This window comes from Asparagus officinalis, chromosome 7, assembly GCF_001876935.1.
Source record: "Asparagus officinalis chromosome 7, Aspof.V1, whole genome shotgun sequence".
Taxonomy (NCBI): domain Eukaryota; kingdom Viridiplantae; phylum Streptophyta; class Magnoliopsida; order Asparagales; family Asparagaceae; genus Asparagus; species Asparagus officinalis.
Genome location: NC_033800.1, coordinates 29,648,086 through 29,663,196, shown reverse-complemented (window position 1 = coordinate 29,663,196; position 15,111 = coordinate 29,648,086). Strand labels below are relative to the sequence as shown.

At 37.8% G+C, this 15,111-nt stretch overlaps 2 protein-coding genes across 2 annotated transcripts in view; both read left to right on the top strand.

Annotated features, from left to right (window-relative positions):
• Nucleotides 1-1,253, top strand: part of LOC109846553 — a 2,457-nt gene extending 1,204 nt beyond the window's left edge. Inside the window, exon 3 of the mRNA XM_020415798.1 lies at nt 1,190-1,253. Coding sequence (XP_020271387.1) covers nt 1,190-1,231 — 42 coding nt within the window. The 3' untranslated portion in view covers nt 1,232-1,253. The remainder of the gene's footprint in view (nt 1-1,189) is intronic.
• On the top strand, nt 13,105-14,842 carry LOC109846552. The gene is made up of 4 exons (XM_020415797.1): nt 13,105-13,201; nt 13,276-13,498; nt 14,312-14,535; nt 14,629-14,842. Exons 1-4 carry the CDS (start codon nt 13,196-13,198, stop codon nt 14,665-14,667), a joined length of 492 nt encoding a protein of 163 aa, XP_020271386.1. The 5' UTR covers nt 13,105-13,195; the 3' UTR covers nt 14,668-14,842.

The window sequence follows — 15,111 nt, the reverse complement described above, 5'->3', positions numbered from 1 at the left end:
ATCTTCTGATCTTGAGTGCGATGAGAAGAAGTTGAACGAAGCTCAGAGAATCAAATTCTCAAACTCAAATTCTCAAACCCTAGAATTTGATCTCTCAATTTTATAAAAATAGCCTCTTTCTTCCTTGTTCTTATTGTTGTTCTTAATCTCCTCTTCAATCCCTCTTTAAATAGATATTGATTGAATTGGAAAGAGATTCTCTAATCAAAGTTCCAATAGAAGATCAAATTTGTCAACGAACGACTGAGATAGAATCCTGAAATCTGCCAAGACGCGTTCAAATCATCGATGGCTAAACCCAATCATCAACAGACCGTTGATGATCATCGATGGTTCCCTGTAGTCCATTGATTGTTTAAATTCTGATTTCTAGAATTTACAGATTGTTGATTATAGTTCATCGATGATTAAAGCGGCCATCGATGATTGATTGTAGTCTATCTATGGTTTGATTTCTCATTTTTGAAAAATATAGATTGTTGACATTAGTCCATCGATGACTTGCGCGACCATTGATGGTGTTTCGAGACCATCGATGGTTAACAGGTTGAAATAAACTATCATCTTGATTTTTGCATCGTTTGAGTCGCAAATTGTTCGTATTTGTTTATTCCGGAAATATATCATCTCACAAACTAATTAGTACCAAATGAGAGTTTATTCTTAATCAGACAAGATATATTGCACAAACATCGTTACACCCCGAACAGTGTTCTAACAAGCTTCTCATCTATGTCCCCTCCTTATAATAATAACTAGAGGATTCCACTTATAATCGACAAAGATACTGTAGGTATTCAATCCTGGGTGTTGTGGCTATGTGTTCTCCATGTAAATTGGGCTCCACAAACAACAATAACGGGATTTCTTCTGTTTGAGTTAGGTTGACAAAGATAAATTTTTGGTAGCATACTTTGGAGGATCAATAGAAAGGCGCTCCTGATGTTAAAATCTGGCTGCAAAATTACAGCGATGGATACTGGCATCCTCCAATTGTGGCTGATGAAGAGCCTGATGTGCCCATGTGGAATCCAGTGCTGTTCAAGCTTCCTTCTGAGGAGTTGCTCCTCTTCTACAAGATTGGGAATGATACTGAAAAGTGAACTGTCATTCTTAGATATTTTGCTGCTTTTGATAATTATAGGAATGTTCTTGTTATGTAACATTAAATATCTTTTGATAATCACAGATGGAGTGGGGCAATGAAGAGATCAGTGGATGGTGGTATTAATTGGTCGGAGAGGGAGCAACTTTGATAATCACATTTTATTACAATTTTATACCCTTATTATCTATTTTATATGAATAAATATACCACTAATAATTATTTTTATCTTTAATTGCAGGTTAATAAAGAATAAATCCTAAAAATCTCATCTCTCAACAAAGGCCCTTGAGTAAATGAAGAAATAAGAGAAATTCAAAAAGCCAAAGTGAAATATTTGATTTTAAAAGCCCAAATGTCCCATGGCAGCTCCTCCTATTTTTTTCTCAAGCTTGAAGGCCCAAAGCCCATCAACAAATGAGCTCTCATGGACCAAACTTAGATGTGAATTTGAAAAAATTATTGTGCACCAAAGCCCATCAACAAATGAGCTCTCATGGACCAAACTTAGATGTGAATTTGAAAAAATTATTGTGCATGGACCGGATTTACTTTGGACTGCTACAGTTGGATTTTAACTTGAATGGGCCGGTTGGATTTTCATATATTTGAAGCTTGAAGAGGACCGGACTTGGCTTGTATTTTTCACAAGAAAATCACTATTTTCAAAATCAATAGAAACCGGACCTGGGGGCTTGATTGTTGTGGGCCGGACATGCTGGTCTTAGCTTTGAATCACAAAACAATTTAAATGGGCCGGATTTCAAATACTTCTTGAGCTGCAGAATTTTCTTCAATTGAAGCATGAGTATGTTTTGGATTGGCTGCAAACATTAAGACCGGACTTGATTTCATTTTTAGTTTTGAAAATCAACTTCAATGGGCCGGACTCTGACATGGATGCAAAATCAGAAATTGGACCGGACTTGATTTCATTTTTAGTTTTGAAAATCAACTTCAATTGGGCTTGATTTCATTTTTATTAAAATCATATGGGCTTCCTATGTTGGGCTAGAGAAGAACAAAAAGCAAATTCAAAGGTGGAGATTGGGGTAGAGAGTGAGGGGTTAGAGGTGTGAAAATTTTGTAAACTCCTTTTGGAGAGGAGGGCTACTCTTAATTGAGAAGGCCTTCCAAAATTGTAACTTTAGTTGCAATTAATAATAATAATTTTTTCACCACTTTAAATATTTCTTCTCTTTGTTGGATGATGAAGATGGAGATGAAGAATTATTTAGAGGTTTGCATTTTCTTTCCTTTTTCTCTTTTATTTCCTTTTTATTGCTTATTAGTGTAGATTTATTTCTATGCTTGTAGTTTAGATTTTATTTTCTTGTTAAATAGCCAAGAGGCTAGAACCCTCTTGCCTTAGATTTATTTCATGCTTATAGAATAGATTTATTTTCTTGCATTTAATTCTTGCAATTTTATTTTGTAGTTTAGATTTTGCAATTTATTTTGTAGTTAGATTTTAATTTCTTATACTATTCACCTTGAGGCTAGAACCCTCTTGGGTTTAGTTTTTCTTTTTGTTTATTTTTATTTTGTTTGATTCGCCTTTAGGCTAGAACCCTCTAGGGAATCACCCTTTTCTAAGAAGTGGGTTCAATTGTAGATTACCCATATCTATAATTGAATCCACCATCTTTAATTTCTTGCATTTTCTTTTTGAATTTTATTTTCTTTATTCTTGATTTTTATTTTCCTTTTCCTTCTTGCCTTATTGATCATATTCATTCTTTGTCACATCCACTCTCACTTATATCTCGTGCCGATTTACACACTATCACTTCCACTCTCTCTATCTCTCCACAATCACATTCACTTATCACTCCTACTTGTCACACACACAACATAAGAACCGATTTTATATTTTCTCCTACAAAACACCTTCCTCGTGGGATCGATATCTTAAATACTATAACTTGACACGGTTGTGCATTTGCAACCTTTTTGGTACATGTTTATGCCGCATCAAGTTTTTGGCGCCGTTGCCGGGGAAGGTGCTTAAGTAGGTTTTAATTATTTTGGTTCTTTAACTTGTGTGTTTCTTGTGAAAGAACTACTTGAAGATTAAAGATCAAGAATTGGAGATTAAGAAATTAAAGATTTGCTTGAGGTAAGTCTTTTTCTTTATATTTTCAATTCCACACCTTTAGTTAGTTTCTCACAATTAGTGATAATTAGGTTCTAAAAAAAAGATTTTATTTCCGTTGACCATAATAAAATTCACCCTCCACTTTGACATTTACTAACAAGATAATAAATTCAAACAAATTTCCCCCTTCTCATTTGTTTGATTGTTAACCCTAATTAAAAAAAAAAGATTTTTTTTTTTTTTCTTCCATCCTTTTTAGTTGCTTTTAATTCATAGGGTTGCATTTCATATTGATAGTAGGAATTCACCAAGTGATTTGAGCATCTTGATTTGGCACACACTTAAAAATATATTTAAGGGCAAAACCCCATAACCAAGATAAGGTGAGGGATTTCATCACCCTTTCCTTAGCCCAAAAATCACTAATTCCTCACTTCACAAATCCAAGCCTAATAAAACTCATTAGACGTTGGCCCCTAAGGATTCGAGCTCAATAAGGAACAAGAAATCCTTAAGTGAACCGGTTTAAGTTTTCTCAGATTAGTTTGTGTCTAAGGCAAGGTTTAGGGGTTGCGTAAAGCGCTCCGCAAGGAAAGAGGTACTTAATTGATCTTTGATCACCCTCTAGTACTATCCTTACCTGGCTAACTACCCGGGTAAAACTTTTATCTTTTCACTTAAGGAATTTTTGGTTAGGAGCTAGTCTAGTTGAGTTAGGCTTAACCCTAGAGTTAGAGTGATTGAAAAGTGATTGATTTTGATTTGTTTTAGTTAGGATTTTCCATTTTCTTCTTTAAAAAAAACAACTTTTATTTTTTCAAAAAAAAATTATATAAAAAGAAATTGTTTTTGGTGCATGCAAAACGTGGATTAGGGACAATACACATCAACAAATTCATTTTGAACAAATGGCTAATCCACAAGTTTTTCAAAATTTATGTTATCCCAATAGGATTGAAATCTCCAATGAAGCTCGGGAGTTTGTAGAGAGTCCATCTCAGTATTCGGTGAATGATCCATTTTTTTTAACCTACAACCCAGGTTGGGCAAGTTACACAAACATTGCATGGAATCAGGAAAACCACTCCGAAACTCAAAACTTCACTCTCATCCACAATTTCAACAACCCAGTCTGTCACATCAAAATCAGTCTCCTCATCATCAAGTTGTAACTCACACTCCTCTTGATACAGATCATGATGAACGTCTCAATATTTTGGAAAAAGGTTTTGAAATCATAATTAAGGCCTCCACACTAGCTATGGATATGTTTCTCAAACATCCTACACGATGAACTCCTTTATGCAATCAACCGAACCCATACTTAACTCTAACACTCAAGCTATAGCTAGATTAGAAACCCACATTGATCAACTAGCTAGTGCCATAAGTGAAGAAGAGGAAGGAGAAATTTTGAGTCAACCCGTGGTCAATCCTAAGGACACTAAAATGAATGCACTACAGTCAGGAAAACAGGTTGATAATCAGGAAAGAACACCTTTAAGCCAAATTCTTGTCCCAATTCATTCTTCCCCTGATAATTCAATTCAGGAAAGACCGGGGGAAGAAGAAGAAGAGACAGATCTAAGTTTTGAGGAAAATTTCGGTGAGGAGCTAAAAATATTAGGAGAAGCAGATCGGGTTTGTCAAAATAAAAAAACTGAACTGAATTTTAAAAAACTCTTTCTTGATGAACTAAGATTTTTGAAAAATAAACAACAACCAAATTTTTACACATCAACCATGAATCCTGGGGTTGAGAAAATTGTTAAAGAAAAATTGGTTGTTAGAGAACACACATTCACAAATCAAGAATCTGAGTCCAATATGCATGACACAAATAATACCTACCTTCTATTGCCACAAAAATCATTGAACACCCCGGAATGCTTAGAATTTCAGCACATTATTGATTATATCATTCTGAATTTGTTTAAAATCCGGGGAAGAATTTTCAACAGTAAGGTATGATTCAATGTAGAACAGGAACTCTTCATGTTGAATATTTCATTCTACATTGTTTATTTTGTTTACTTCAGAATAATAAAAAGAATTTATTCTTCTCTCATTTGAGAGTTTCTTGTTCAGTTGTTAAAAAAAAGAAAAAAAAGAAAAAAAGAAAAAAAAAGAAAAATTTTTTTCCATCCTCCTCAGACCAAAGGTAATTGCAGATTTTTATCAGCCGACCAAATGTAAGTACTTCACTTCTTATCTGTTTTACTTTATGCATCATAGAGTTTGCATTGAGGACAATGCAAAATTTAGGTGTGGGGGTGGGAATTAGTTATTTTTTCTCTTTATTTTACATTTTTAGTTACATTCCCCCCCCCACCTTTTTCTTAAAAAAAAAAATTATAAAAATATCGTCACTTGCCAAATTGATAGAGTTATGTAATAATTGAATTATTTGATAAATTTGAAATTTTCTAATCCCTAGTTGGTTATTTACTTAAGTTCATCTTTTATGATAACTCTAAATAAATTTCTTAAGAAATGATTTTCAAAGTAGTATACTTTACTTAAGCCTTAACTTGGACTTTTATTTAAAATAATGAAATTTTTGCATGCTTAACTTGGAGTTGAAAATAATTTTTTCAAAGTGTCTTGATTTACATATTTTCAAAATATATATACATATAAAAAAAAATTGCAAAAGAAGAGTGCGAAAAATGGGCACCAAAAGAAAAAAAAACTCTTGAATTCAAGGTGATTCTATCTTATAAAGCCTAAGCTGACCGAGTAATTAAGCCCAAGGAGTATTTTCATACTTAATGACCTAAGCCCATTTGGGTTGGGATCCATTGGCCCAAAACTCGTTAAATGGTCACTTAGAAAGCCCGTTAAAGTAGAAAAAAATCACCAAGGAAGAAAGAGTTAAAAAAAATTTAAAAAAAACTAATAAATGTTTTATAGTTGTATATATGGTCTTAGAAAATATTTTAAATCAAGCAACTTGAAAATTATTTAAAACAAAGAGTTATCATGTTCTTTTCAAAACTTTTAAATTAAATTTCTAAGTTTGGCTTGGTTTCGTATTGCTACAATGAGAAGATTTTCTTGAAAATATACCTTAGAGTTATATATAAAAATGTTTTCTTGAGTGATAACTGGCTCCAATTAGATTATCTAAAAGTTATCAAGTGAATTTAGTTATTTACTGACTTCTTTAATTTGGTAAGTTGACATAATTTTATGGGTATATTCACTGTAAACCCTCACGAGACTACAACTCGTCCACTAGGGTAACCTAGGGGTTTAAAGGCTTGTTGTATGCGCTAAATACAACCGCGATTCCTGCGAAAGTGAGTTAGGATTTTCTTTTTATTTTCTTTGTAGAGGACTAGCAAAAGTTTAGGTGTGGGGGTATTTGATAATCATATTTTATTATAATTTTATACCCTCATTATCTATTTTATATGAATAAATATACCACTAATAATTACTTTTATCTTTAATTGCAGGTTAATAAAGAATAAATCTCAAAAATCTCATCTCTCAACAAAGGCCCTTGAGTAAATGAAGAAATAAGAGAAATTCAAAAAGCCAAAGTGAAATATTTGATTTTAAAAGCACAAATGTCCCATGGCAGCTCCTCCTATTTTTTTCTCAAGCTTGAAGGTCCAAAGCCCATCAACAAATGAGCTCTCATGGACCAAACTTAGATGTGAATTTGAAAAAATTATTGTGCACCAAAGCCCATCAACAAATGAGCTCTCATGGACCAAACTTAGATGTGAATTTGAAAAAATTATTGTGCATGGACCGGATTTACTTTGGACTGCTACAGTTGGATTTTAACTTGAATGGGCCGGTTGGATTTTCATATATTTGAAGCTTGAAGAGGACCGGACTTAGCTTGTATTTTTCACAAGAAAATCACTGTTTTCAAAATCAATAGAAACCGGACCTGGGGGCTTGATTGTTGTGGGCCGGACATGCTGGTCTTAGCTTTGAATCACAAAACAATTTAAATGGGCCGGACTTCAAATACTTCTTGAGCTGCAGAATTTTCTTCAATTGAAGCATGAGTATGTTTTGGATTGGCTGCAATCATTAAGACCGGACTTGATTTCATTTTTAGTTTTGAAAATCAACTTCAATGGGCCGGACTCTGACTTGGATGCAAAATCAGAAATTGGACCGGACTTGATTTCATTTTTAGTTTTGAAAATCAACTTCAATTGGGCTTGATTTCATTTTTATTAAAATCATATGGGCCTCCTATGTTGGGCTAGAGAAGAACAAAAGGCAAATTCAAAGGTGGAGATTATTGCTTGGGGCTCAAGACAAATCCAACGGCTCATATTCATTGAAGATTACTATAAATAGGGGTAGAGAGTGAGGGGTTAAGGGTGTGAAAATTTTTTTAACTCCTTTTGGAGAGGAGGGCTACTCTTAATTGAGAAGGCCTTCCAAAATTGTAACTTTAGTTGCAATTAATAATAATATTTTTTTCAACACTTTAAATTTTTCTCTTCTTCTCTTTGTTGGATGATGAAGATGAAGATGAAGATGGAGAATTATTTGAAGGTTTGCATTTCTTTTCTTTTTCTCTTTTATTGCTTATTAGTTTAGATTTATTTTTATGCTTGTAGTTAGATTTTATTTTCTTGTTAAATACCAAAGAGGCTAGAACCCTCTTGCCTTAGATTTATTTCATGCTCATAGATTAGATTTATTTTCATGCTTATAGAGTAGATTTTTTTTTATAATTTATTTTATAGTTTAGATTTTTGAATTTATTTTGTAGTTAGATTTTAATTTCTTATACTATTCACCTTGAGGCTAGAACCCTCTTGGGTTTAGTTTTTCTTTTTGTTTATTTTTATTTTGTTTGATTCGCCTTTAGGCTAGAACCCTCTAGGGAATCACCCTTTTCTAAGAAGTGGGTTCAATTGTAGATTACCCATATCTATAATTGAATCCACCATCTTTAATTTCTTGCATTTTCTTTTATTCTAGAATTTTGTTCTTCATTCTTGATTTTTTATTTGTTTCTTGATTTTATTCATTTTTCCTTCTCACCTTATTGATCATACTCAAATCCACTCTCACTTACACTTTGCACCTATTTACACACCATTTTCACTCTCTCAATCTCTTCACAATCACATTCACTTATCACTCCTACTTGTCACGCACACAACATAAGAACCGATTTCATATTTTCTCCTACAAAACACCTTCCTCGTGGGATCGATATCTTAAATACTATAACTTGACACGGTTGTGCACTTGCAACCTTTTTGGTACATGTTTATGCCGCATCAAGTTTTTGGCGCGTCGATGTTTTCTGGGCTGGGCTTCGATTTTTTAACCCGATTCGTTTTCTAAGTTATATATATCCCTAAACCTGATTTGTTAGGGTGAACTCAAGGACGATTTTAAACAGCATTGAAGAGAGAATTGTTGCATCCAATTGTGAGAGAGTTGTGAGAGATCTAGAGCTTTGTTTTAGGGTTTGATCGGTGAGATTTGTAACTCTATTTGTATTCTCTTGATTTCTTATAGTAAGAACCCCCCCTCCTTGCCCCGTGGACGTAGGCAACTTGCCGAACCACGTAAATCTCTTGTGTTATTTGGTGATTGTGCTTGTTTATTTGGTTGTGATCTCTCTTGTTCGGATTGTGCGATTCGACCGCTTCTGCGCCGCGCATAACAATTGGTATCAGAGCTTCGGGTTTGACTTGAGGCTTGTTTGAAGGATTCGCTGAAGGATTCCTATTTGAAGAGTTAGATCGACAACATGGGTAAAGCAAGCACATCGGGATCGTCTCTTACGAAGACGATACATAGTTTGAGCATCAATAACATGAAGATCGATGTTCCGAAGTTTGATGGTAAGATCAATTTCAGTTTGTGGAGGTGCCAGGTGATGGATTCGTTGGACGCTCAAAACTTGGAAGAGACTCTTGAGTTACAAGAGAAACCTACCGAGATGGAAGCTAAGGTTTGAAAGAAGATGAATAGTAGGGCGTGTGGAGTTATTCGGTCATGCTTGACGCCGGATCTTATTTATGATGTGAGGAACGAGACGTCGGCGAAGAAGATGTGGGAAACACTCAATGAAAAGTATCTTACTAAGAGCATTAAGAATCGGCTTCACTTGAAGAAGAGATTTTACCAGTTCAAGATGAAGAGAGGGGTTTCCATCAGGGAGCATGTCAACAATTTCACGAAGCTACTTTCAGACATGGCCAATGTGGATATTATGGTTGAGGATGAAGACAAGACGATGCTACTTTTGTGTTCGTTGTCCGAGGATGATTATGGTACCTTTGTTCTCACTATGATTAATGGAAGAACTACTGTTAGCTATAAGGAGGTGACCTCAGCGTTGGTGAATTATGAGTTGAGGAAGAGTGTTGATGAGTCCTCCGAGAAGGCATCGGGAGATGCATTAGTAGTTCATGGCTATGGTTCAAACCGAAGCAGGAGGTCGCAGTCTAGAGGTACACATCGTGGGATTCGTAGGAATCAGTGTGCCTTTTGTAAAGAGGATGGGCATTGGAAAGCCGAATGCCCAAAGTTAGATCGAGCCGAGAAGAATAAGGGGAAAGCTGTACAAGCTTTAGAGGTGAATATTATCAAGACTAGTGGCAACAATTTAGATTCGGATTCTTCGGGCTATTCATTGTCTGCACTTCCGTCAGTTTGTGTTGCCAACTCTACAGAGTGGATGTTGGATTCGGGTGCTTCATACCACGTTTGCCCTAGGAGGGATTAGTTCTCCAGCTTTTAGAAGTTGGAAAGAGAGGATATTGTGCTCATGAGTAATGGACATGCATGCTCTATTGGTGGTATTGGTACCATTCGTATTCGGATGTATGACGGAGTGATTCAGGAGTTAGAAGGAGTGAGGTTCGTTCCGCAGTTATCGAAGAACATCATTTCACTAGGAGCTTTAGTGGCATCTGGCTATAAAGTGACCTTGGTGGATACACGTTTGAAGGTCACATTGGGGTCCATGATTGTGATGAAGGACGCCAGAAGGAGTAATTTGTATTATTTGCTCGGAAGCACGACGATTGATAGGGAGATGACAGCTTCATCAGATTTGGCTAGACTGTGGCGTTGTTTGATGCTGGGTTATTTGATTGGTAATACCGTGCATAGGTTATTGAGGAGTGTTTTGACCTGCAGTTTGAAGTCCTGTGAACCCATTGGTATGAGCGAGAAGACCGAGGTGGAGTTTGGCACTTCTATCCATCATTCGAGGGGTTTTCTGAGGGGTGTTCATTCAGGCATTCGGGAGCCTTCCAAGGGAGCATTATTAGGAGGTAATAGGTATATGGTTTCCGCAGTTGGTGATTACTCTAGGCATTGGTGGGTTGCAACCAAGTCCCGTTGGTATGAAGTCCTAGAAGCCTGCAACAGATGGAGGAAGTGTGTTGGTAGAAAGGTAACCCGACGTTCTGATTATGGTAGGGATTCTTTCTTGCATTTGTGCTGAGCTCACGGCAATAGGAGACACTTCATTGGTGTGGAAACTTTGAGGCGACAAGGCGAGATGGCAGATTTGGGCAGTTGTTCCTTTCTGGAGGAGGATCGGTGTTTGATGTCAAGCATTGGCATTAGTGTGCAGGCTACGACATGTTTGGGCCGTCTTATGTATAGGTTGCCGACTGCTGCATGTAGAGATATGGGATCTGGTGGAGCTGCTTCAGATTTTGGGTTGCGTCGGATATTTGGCTACCCAGCACCTGGTCACATCGTGGATGTGAGATTTGATCCGATAGCACATTTGGGATTCAGAGGCGTGGTTGATTATCAGGTATTGGCTTCTGATTTTGTTCTTGGAGAGTGGTGATCAGATCTTTAGGACATCGCAGCGGGTGGAGAGTGATGCTACTCCACGTTAGGTGGAAACTCCAGATCATACTGCATCATTTGGGATTCCAGCTGATGTGACACAGATTGAGAATCATGTTGATTTGGATGCAGATGATAGGTTGATTGATTTGAGTATAACTGATAGATGTAGTCTGGATATGGCCATTGGTTCATATCAGGTGGAGATGTTTGGATTAGTTCAGTTTGAGGCCATTGGAGGTGCTATCAGCCACAGACTTGATCGTGATGTTGGAGAAGGGTTGCGAACTCTTCTAGTGGATGTTTGTGGTGAAAATAGATTGTTTCATTGCGGGATTCATTACAAACTTCAGACGTTTACAACGAATACAAAAATCAGTCTTTTTATAAGACTTTTACACAATGAAAACAAAAAAAAAAAATTACAATTCTCTTCAAACAAACGCAACGAGTATTTATCGCCCGCTGCTTGTGTGGGATCTTGGCCTGTGACGGGGACGCGTTAGTCCGTGGACCACCGAACGATCAATATTTGGACAGAAATTCGTCTATCCGTGAAGGGATCGAGAAACCGTAGCTCTTATCTCGGCGAAGCGAGATAATCACTCTTCTTAAGATTACCGCAACGGGATAATCCTAAGGAACGAACCGGGCTGCAGATCTAACTCCTCATCCTCTCTGAAATCTGTGCACTTTAAGTCTTCAATCCGGCAGGGTTTCGCCGAGGCACGAGAATTCCAGATCTAAAAAAAAGGCTCCAGGGGCTGTATTTATAGGCTTCAAGGAGATCCGGGCGGTTAAAACCGTAAAACAACCAAATCTGACTTTTTTAGGGCTGGAGACACCCTTGGGTGTCTCAACTTGGGCCGAGACACCTCGGGGTGTCTCAACTCATGCTGAGACGCTTTGTTATGTGTACTTGTTCGTTTCTGCCGTAACTTCTTCGTACGAACTCGAATTTGAGTGATTCAAAGTGCGTTGGAAAGCCGGAGAGGAGATCTACAAGCTCCGATGATTGGATCATTGTGGAGTCAACTGGGACACGAGGGGCGTTGCGCCTTTTGTAAGCGACGCGGGGCTCCCGATCAATTCGTATCCTCGTTATTCTGAAACTCCGTTGCTTCACATAGTTCGCCGATTCACTTCAAGCGTTCGTCGACGTCAATCAAGTTTCTGTGACTTGGATAGTAACGTTCATCGTCTTCTCTTAGCTTTGAACTATTCGTGGAGACCTATAGGTAATTTTCGATGCCTACAGTGGATTGAGGCTTTTGGAGGCCATTTGGGTGAACTACGTTCGGCTTGATTCCTTGGGCAAGAGGATACGTAGACAGTCTTTCAGATGCAGCCGGTTTGATCAGTTGATTCAGATGGGGGGAGATCGCGTTTCAGATCTAGATTGGTTTCCTGACTTGTTGAGGGACTATTGGATGATTTGGTGTCGGCTCAGTTTTGGTGGAGAACCCATTCGTCGAGGTGGAGAATTGAAAGAAATTACAAGAAACAGGAAGGAACCAGCCAGACAGACGCTGGCGGTTGACCGTTCGTGTCGACCCAACGGCACGCAGGCCTACTGGTTCGGAGATGAAGGCGATCGACTGTCGGCGGTCGACCGTGGATGACTGTAATGGATTTATGCTCTCAGGTTTGTGGTTCGGTCGACCGCCGCGGTCTGACTGCGAGACCTGCGGCGGTCACCGCGCGGTCGACCGTCGATGTTTTCTGGCTGGGCTTCGATTTTTTAACCAGACCGATTCATTTCTAAGTTATATATATCCCTAATACCTGATTTGTTAGGGCGTGAACTTAAGGACGATTTTGAGCAGCCTTGAAGAGAGAATTGTTGCATCCAATTGTGGGAGAGTTGTGAGAGATCTAGAGCTTTGTTTTAGGGTTTGATCGGTGAGATTTGTAACTCTATTTGTATTCTCTTGATTTCCTTATAGTAAGAACTCCCCTCTCCTTACCCCGTGGACGTAGGCAACTTGCCGAACTACGTAAATCTCTTGTGTTATTTGGTGATTGTGCTTGTTTATTTGGTTGTGATATCTCTTGTTCGGATTGTGTGATTCGACCGCTTCCGCGCCGCGCACAACATTGTGTCATAGCCTTTGTTGCTAGATGATGGTCGATTGCTTTGTGGATCGTCTGTAGAGAGCTGGAATGCTTGGGGAGCATGGATGGAGGTAAAAATGGAATAGAAATGATTTGCTTAGCTAATAATCAAGAGGTTGAAATTTTTGCTGTGATTTCTGCTTAGGTCACTGCAGATGCTGGCTACTCGTGGCACAAATATGGACCGATACACATCAAAAATGAAACTCTTGGTGTGATTCAACCGGTTCCATATCAAACAGCGAAAGGAAATTTGCGTGCGCTACTGAGACCATCCACACCAATAGGCAAGGTTTGCATGTCGGAATCAGTTGATGGAGTTAACTGGAGCTTTGCGAAGCCTACCGAACTTCCCAACCCAAATTCAGGTTCTTGTACCTAATGTCTTGCACTAACATGCATAGACATGCACAAATTGGAGTTTAATCCTTGAGTTTCAAAATTAAGGACAGAAGACCCAAATTAAATGTAATATCCAAAATGGCATAGTCCCACATCTGTTGAGTGTGGGAATATAGATGGGTTTATATAGTTATTCAAGTGACAACCAACTAGCACTTTTGCAGTGGATTGAGCCAAACAACATGTTGCACTCCGTGAACCCAGGACCCGTAGCGTGAAAAATGGTATCAGAGAAATTAACTAGAAGGAAGTGTGGAGCTAAGTGCTACATTCTAAGAGTGGTAAGAGACACCTCCAGAGTCCAGAATCCATGCGACCTACCTCTAGATACATGTCTAGTAATATTGGTATGGATGAGGACATTGTGTATATTTAAGAGTGGGTCATTGTGATACCCCAAAATGGTATAGGTCCGTATCTTGTGGAAGATAGATAGGTTATATGGTTAGTCAAGGGAGTCAATTAGCAAATATAGCTAGCACTTTCTGCGACGGATTGAGTCAAAAAACGTGTTACACTCGGTGCGTCTTGGGACATGCATCGTGCCAATGGGGCTCACCGGTGCTGGGCATGACATTAAAACAAATACAATATCCACTCTACTTAAATTAAATTACATGAGAAATACCCTATGTCATTAAGATTTATTGCACAAGATAAGCAACTGAAAAGCCATGACCATCATTTACTTATGTTATCAGCAACCTCATTAAACACCTGATTTCGTGCACCTGTTTTCTTCAAGATAATTAACTTCCCTTGCTTGTTAAAAATTTAAGGCATTGATGGAGTGAAGCTGAAAGATGGACGGCTCATATTAGTATATAACACTGTTTCCAGGGGAGTGCTGAAAGTCGCTTCCTCGTGTGATGATGGTGATTCTTGTGAGGAACTGATAACATTGGAAGAGAATATGGACAAGGAATTTTCATATCCAGCTGTGATCCAGAGCTCAGACGATCTTCTTCATGTTACCTACACCTACAACCGAACACAGATCAAGGTATTCATAAAAAAGGAAAAGCTTTTTTTGCTCCAATTGCACTATATACACAACCTTAGGTTCCTAAATAATTATTTTCTGATTTATTTGCAGCATATCATTCTGCAGCCTAGCAATGTGGACTGTGATTGAGATCTTCATCTGTACCGCGGATTAAAGTTGCAAATGTATTCTATGGATATTTCAGGTGTATAGTAATAGTTACCTTTTCCAATAAATTTGAAAGTTTACAACATGCACCACACTGTTATAGTTCACGTCAGCAACTCTTAGTTGCGCATTCAATGAACAATTCCGGTTGATTTCATAGAAGTCTTCTCTATGCATCACAAGCAGAGATCCTTTCAAGATGAATCGATTTCCAGCGAAGTCTTTAAAAACTTCGCGTGTTATAGTCTCGAAATACTAATGTATGTTGTGGTAGCTTCTCATAACTTCTTATGCTCCCTTTCAGAGTGAAAAGTTTATTCCCATTGATGATGATTATATACTTCCTCTAAGCTTAGTATGGTCCTCTGGGTATCTGTTTCATCTGCAGCGGAGATTGACAGTAACCATATTAAGCTAATAGCTAAA

What these genes read in the sequence shown, in the direction of transcription:
- LOC109846552 (XM_020415797.1), top strand. An exon ending in ACTTCCCAACCCAAATTCAG is followed by an intron (nt 13,499 to 14,311) that starts GTTCTTGTACCT and finishes TAAAAATTTAAG; the next exon opens with GCATTGATGGAGTGAAGCTG. An exon ending in ACAACCGAACACAGATCAAG is followed by an intron (nt 14,536 to 14,628) that starts GTATTCATAAAA and finishes ATTTATTTGCAG; the next exon opens with CATATCATTCTGCAGCCTAG.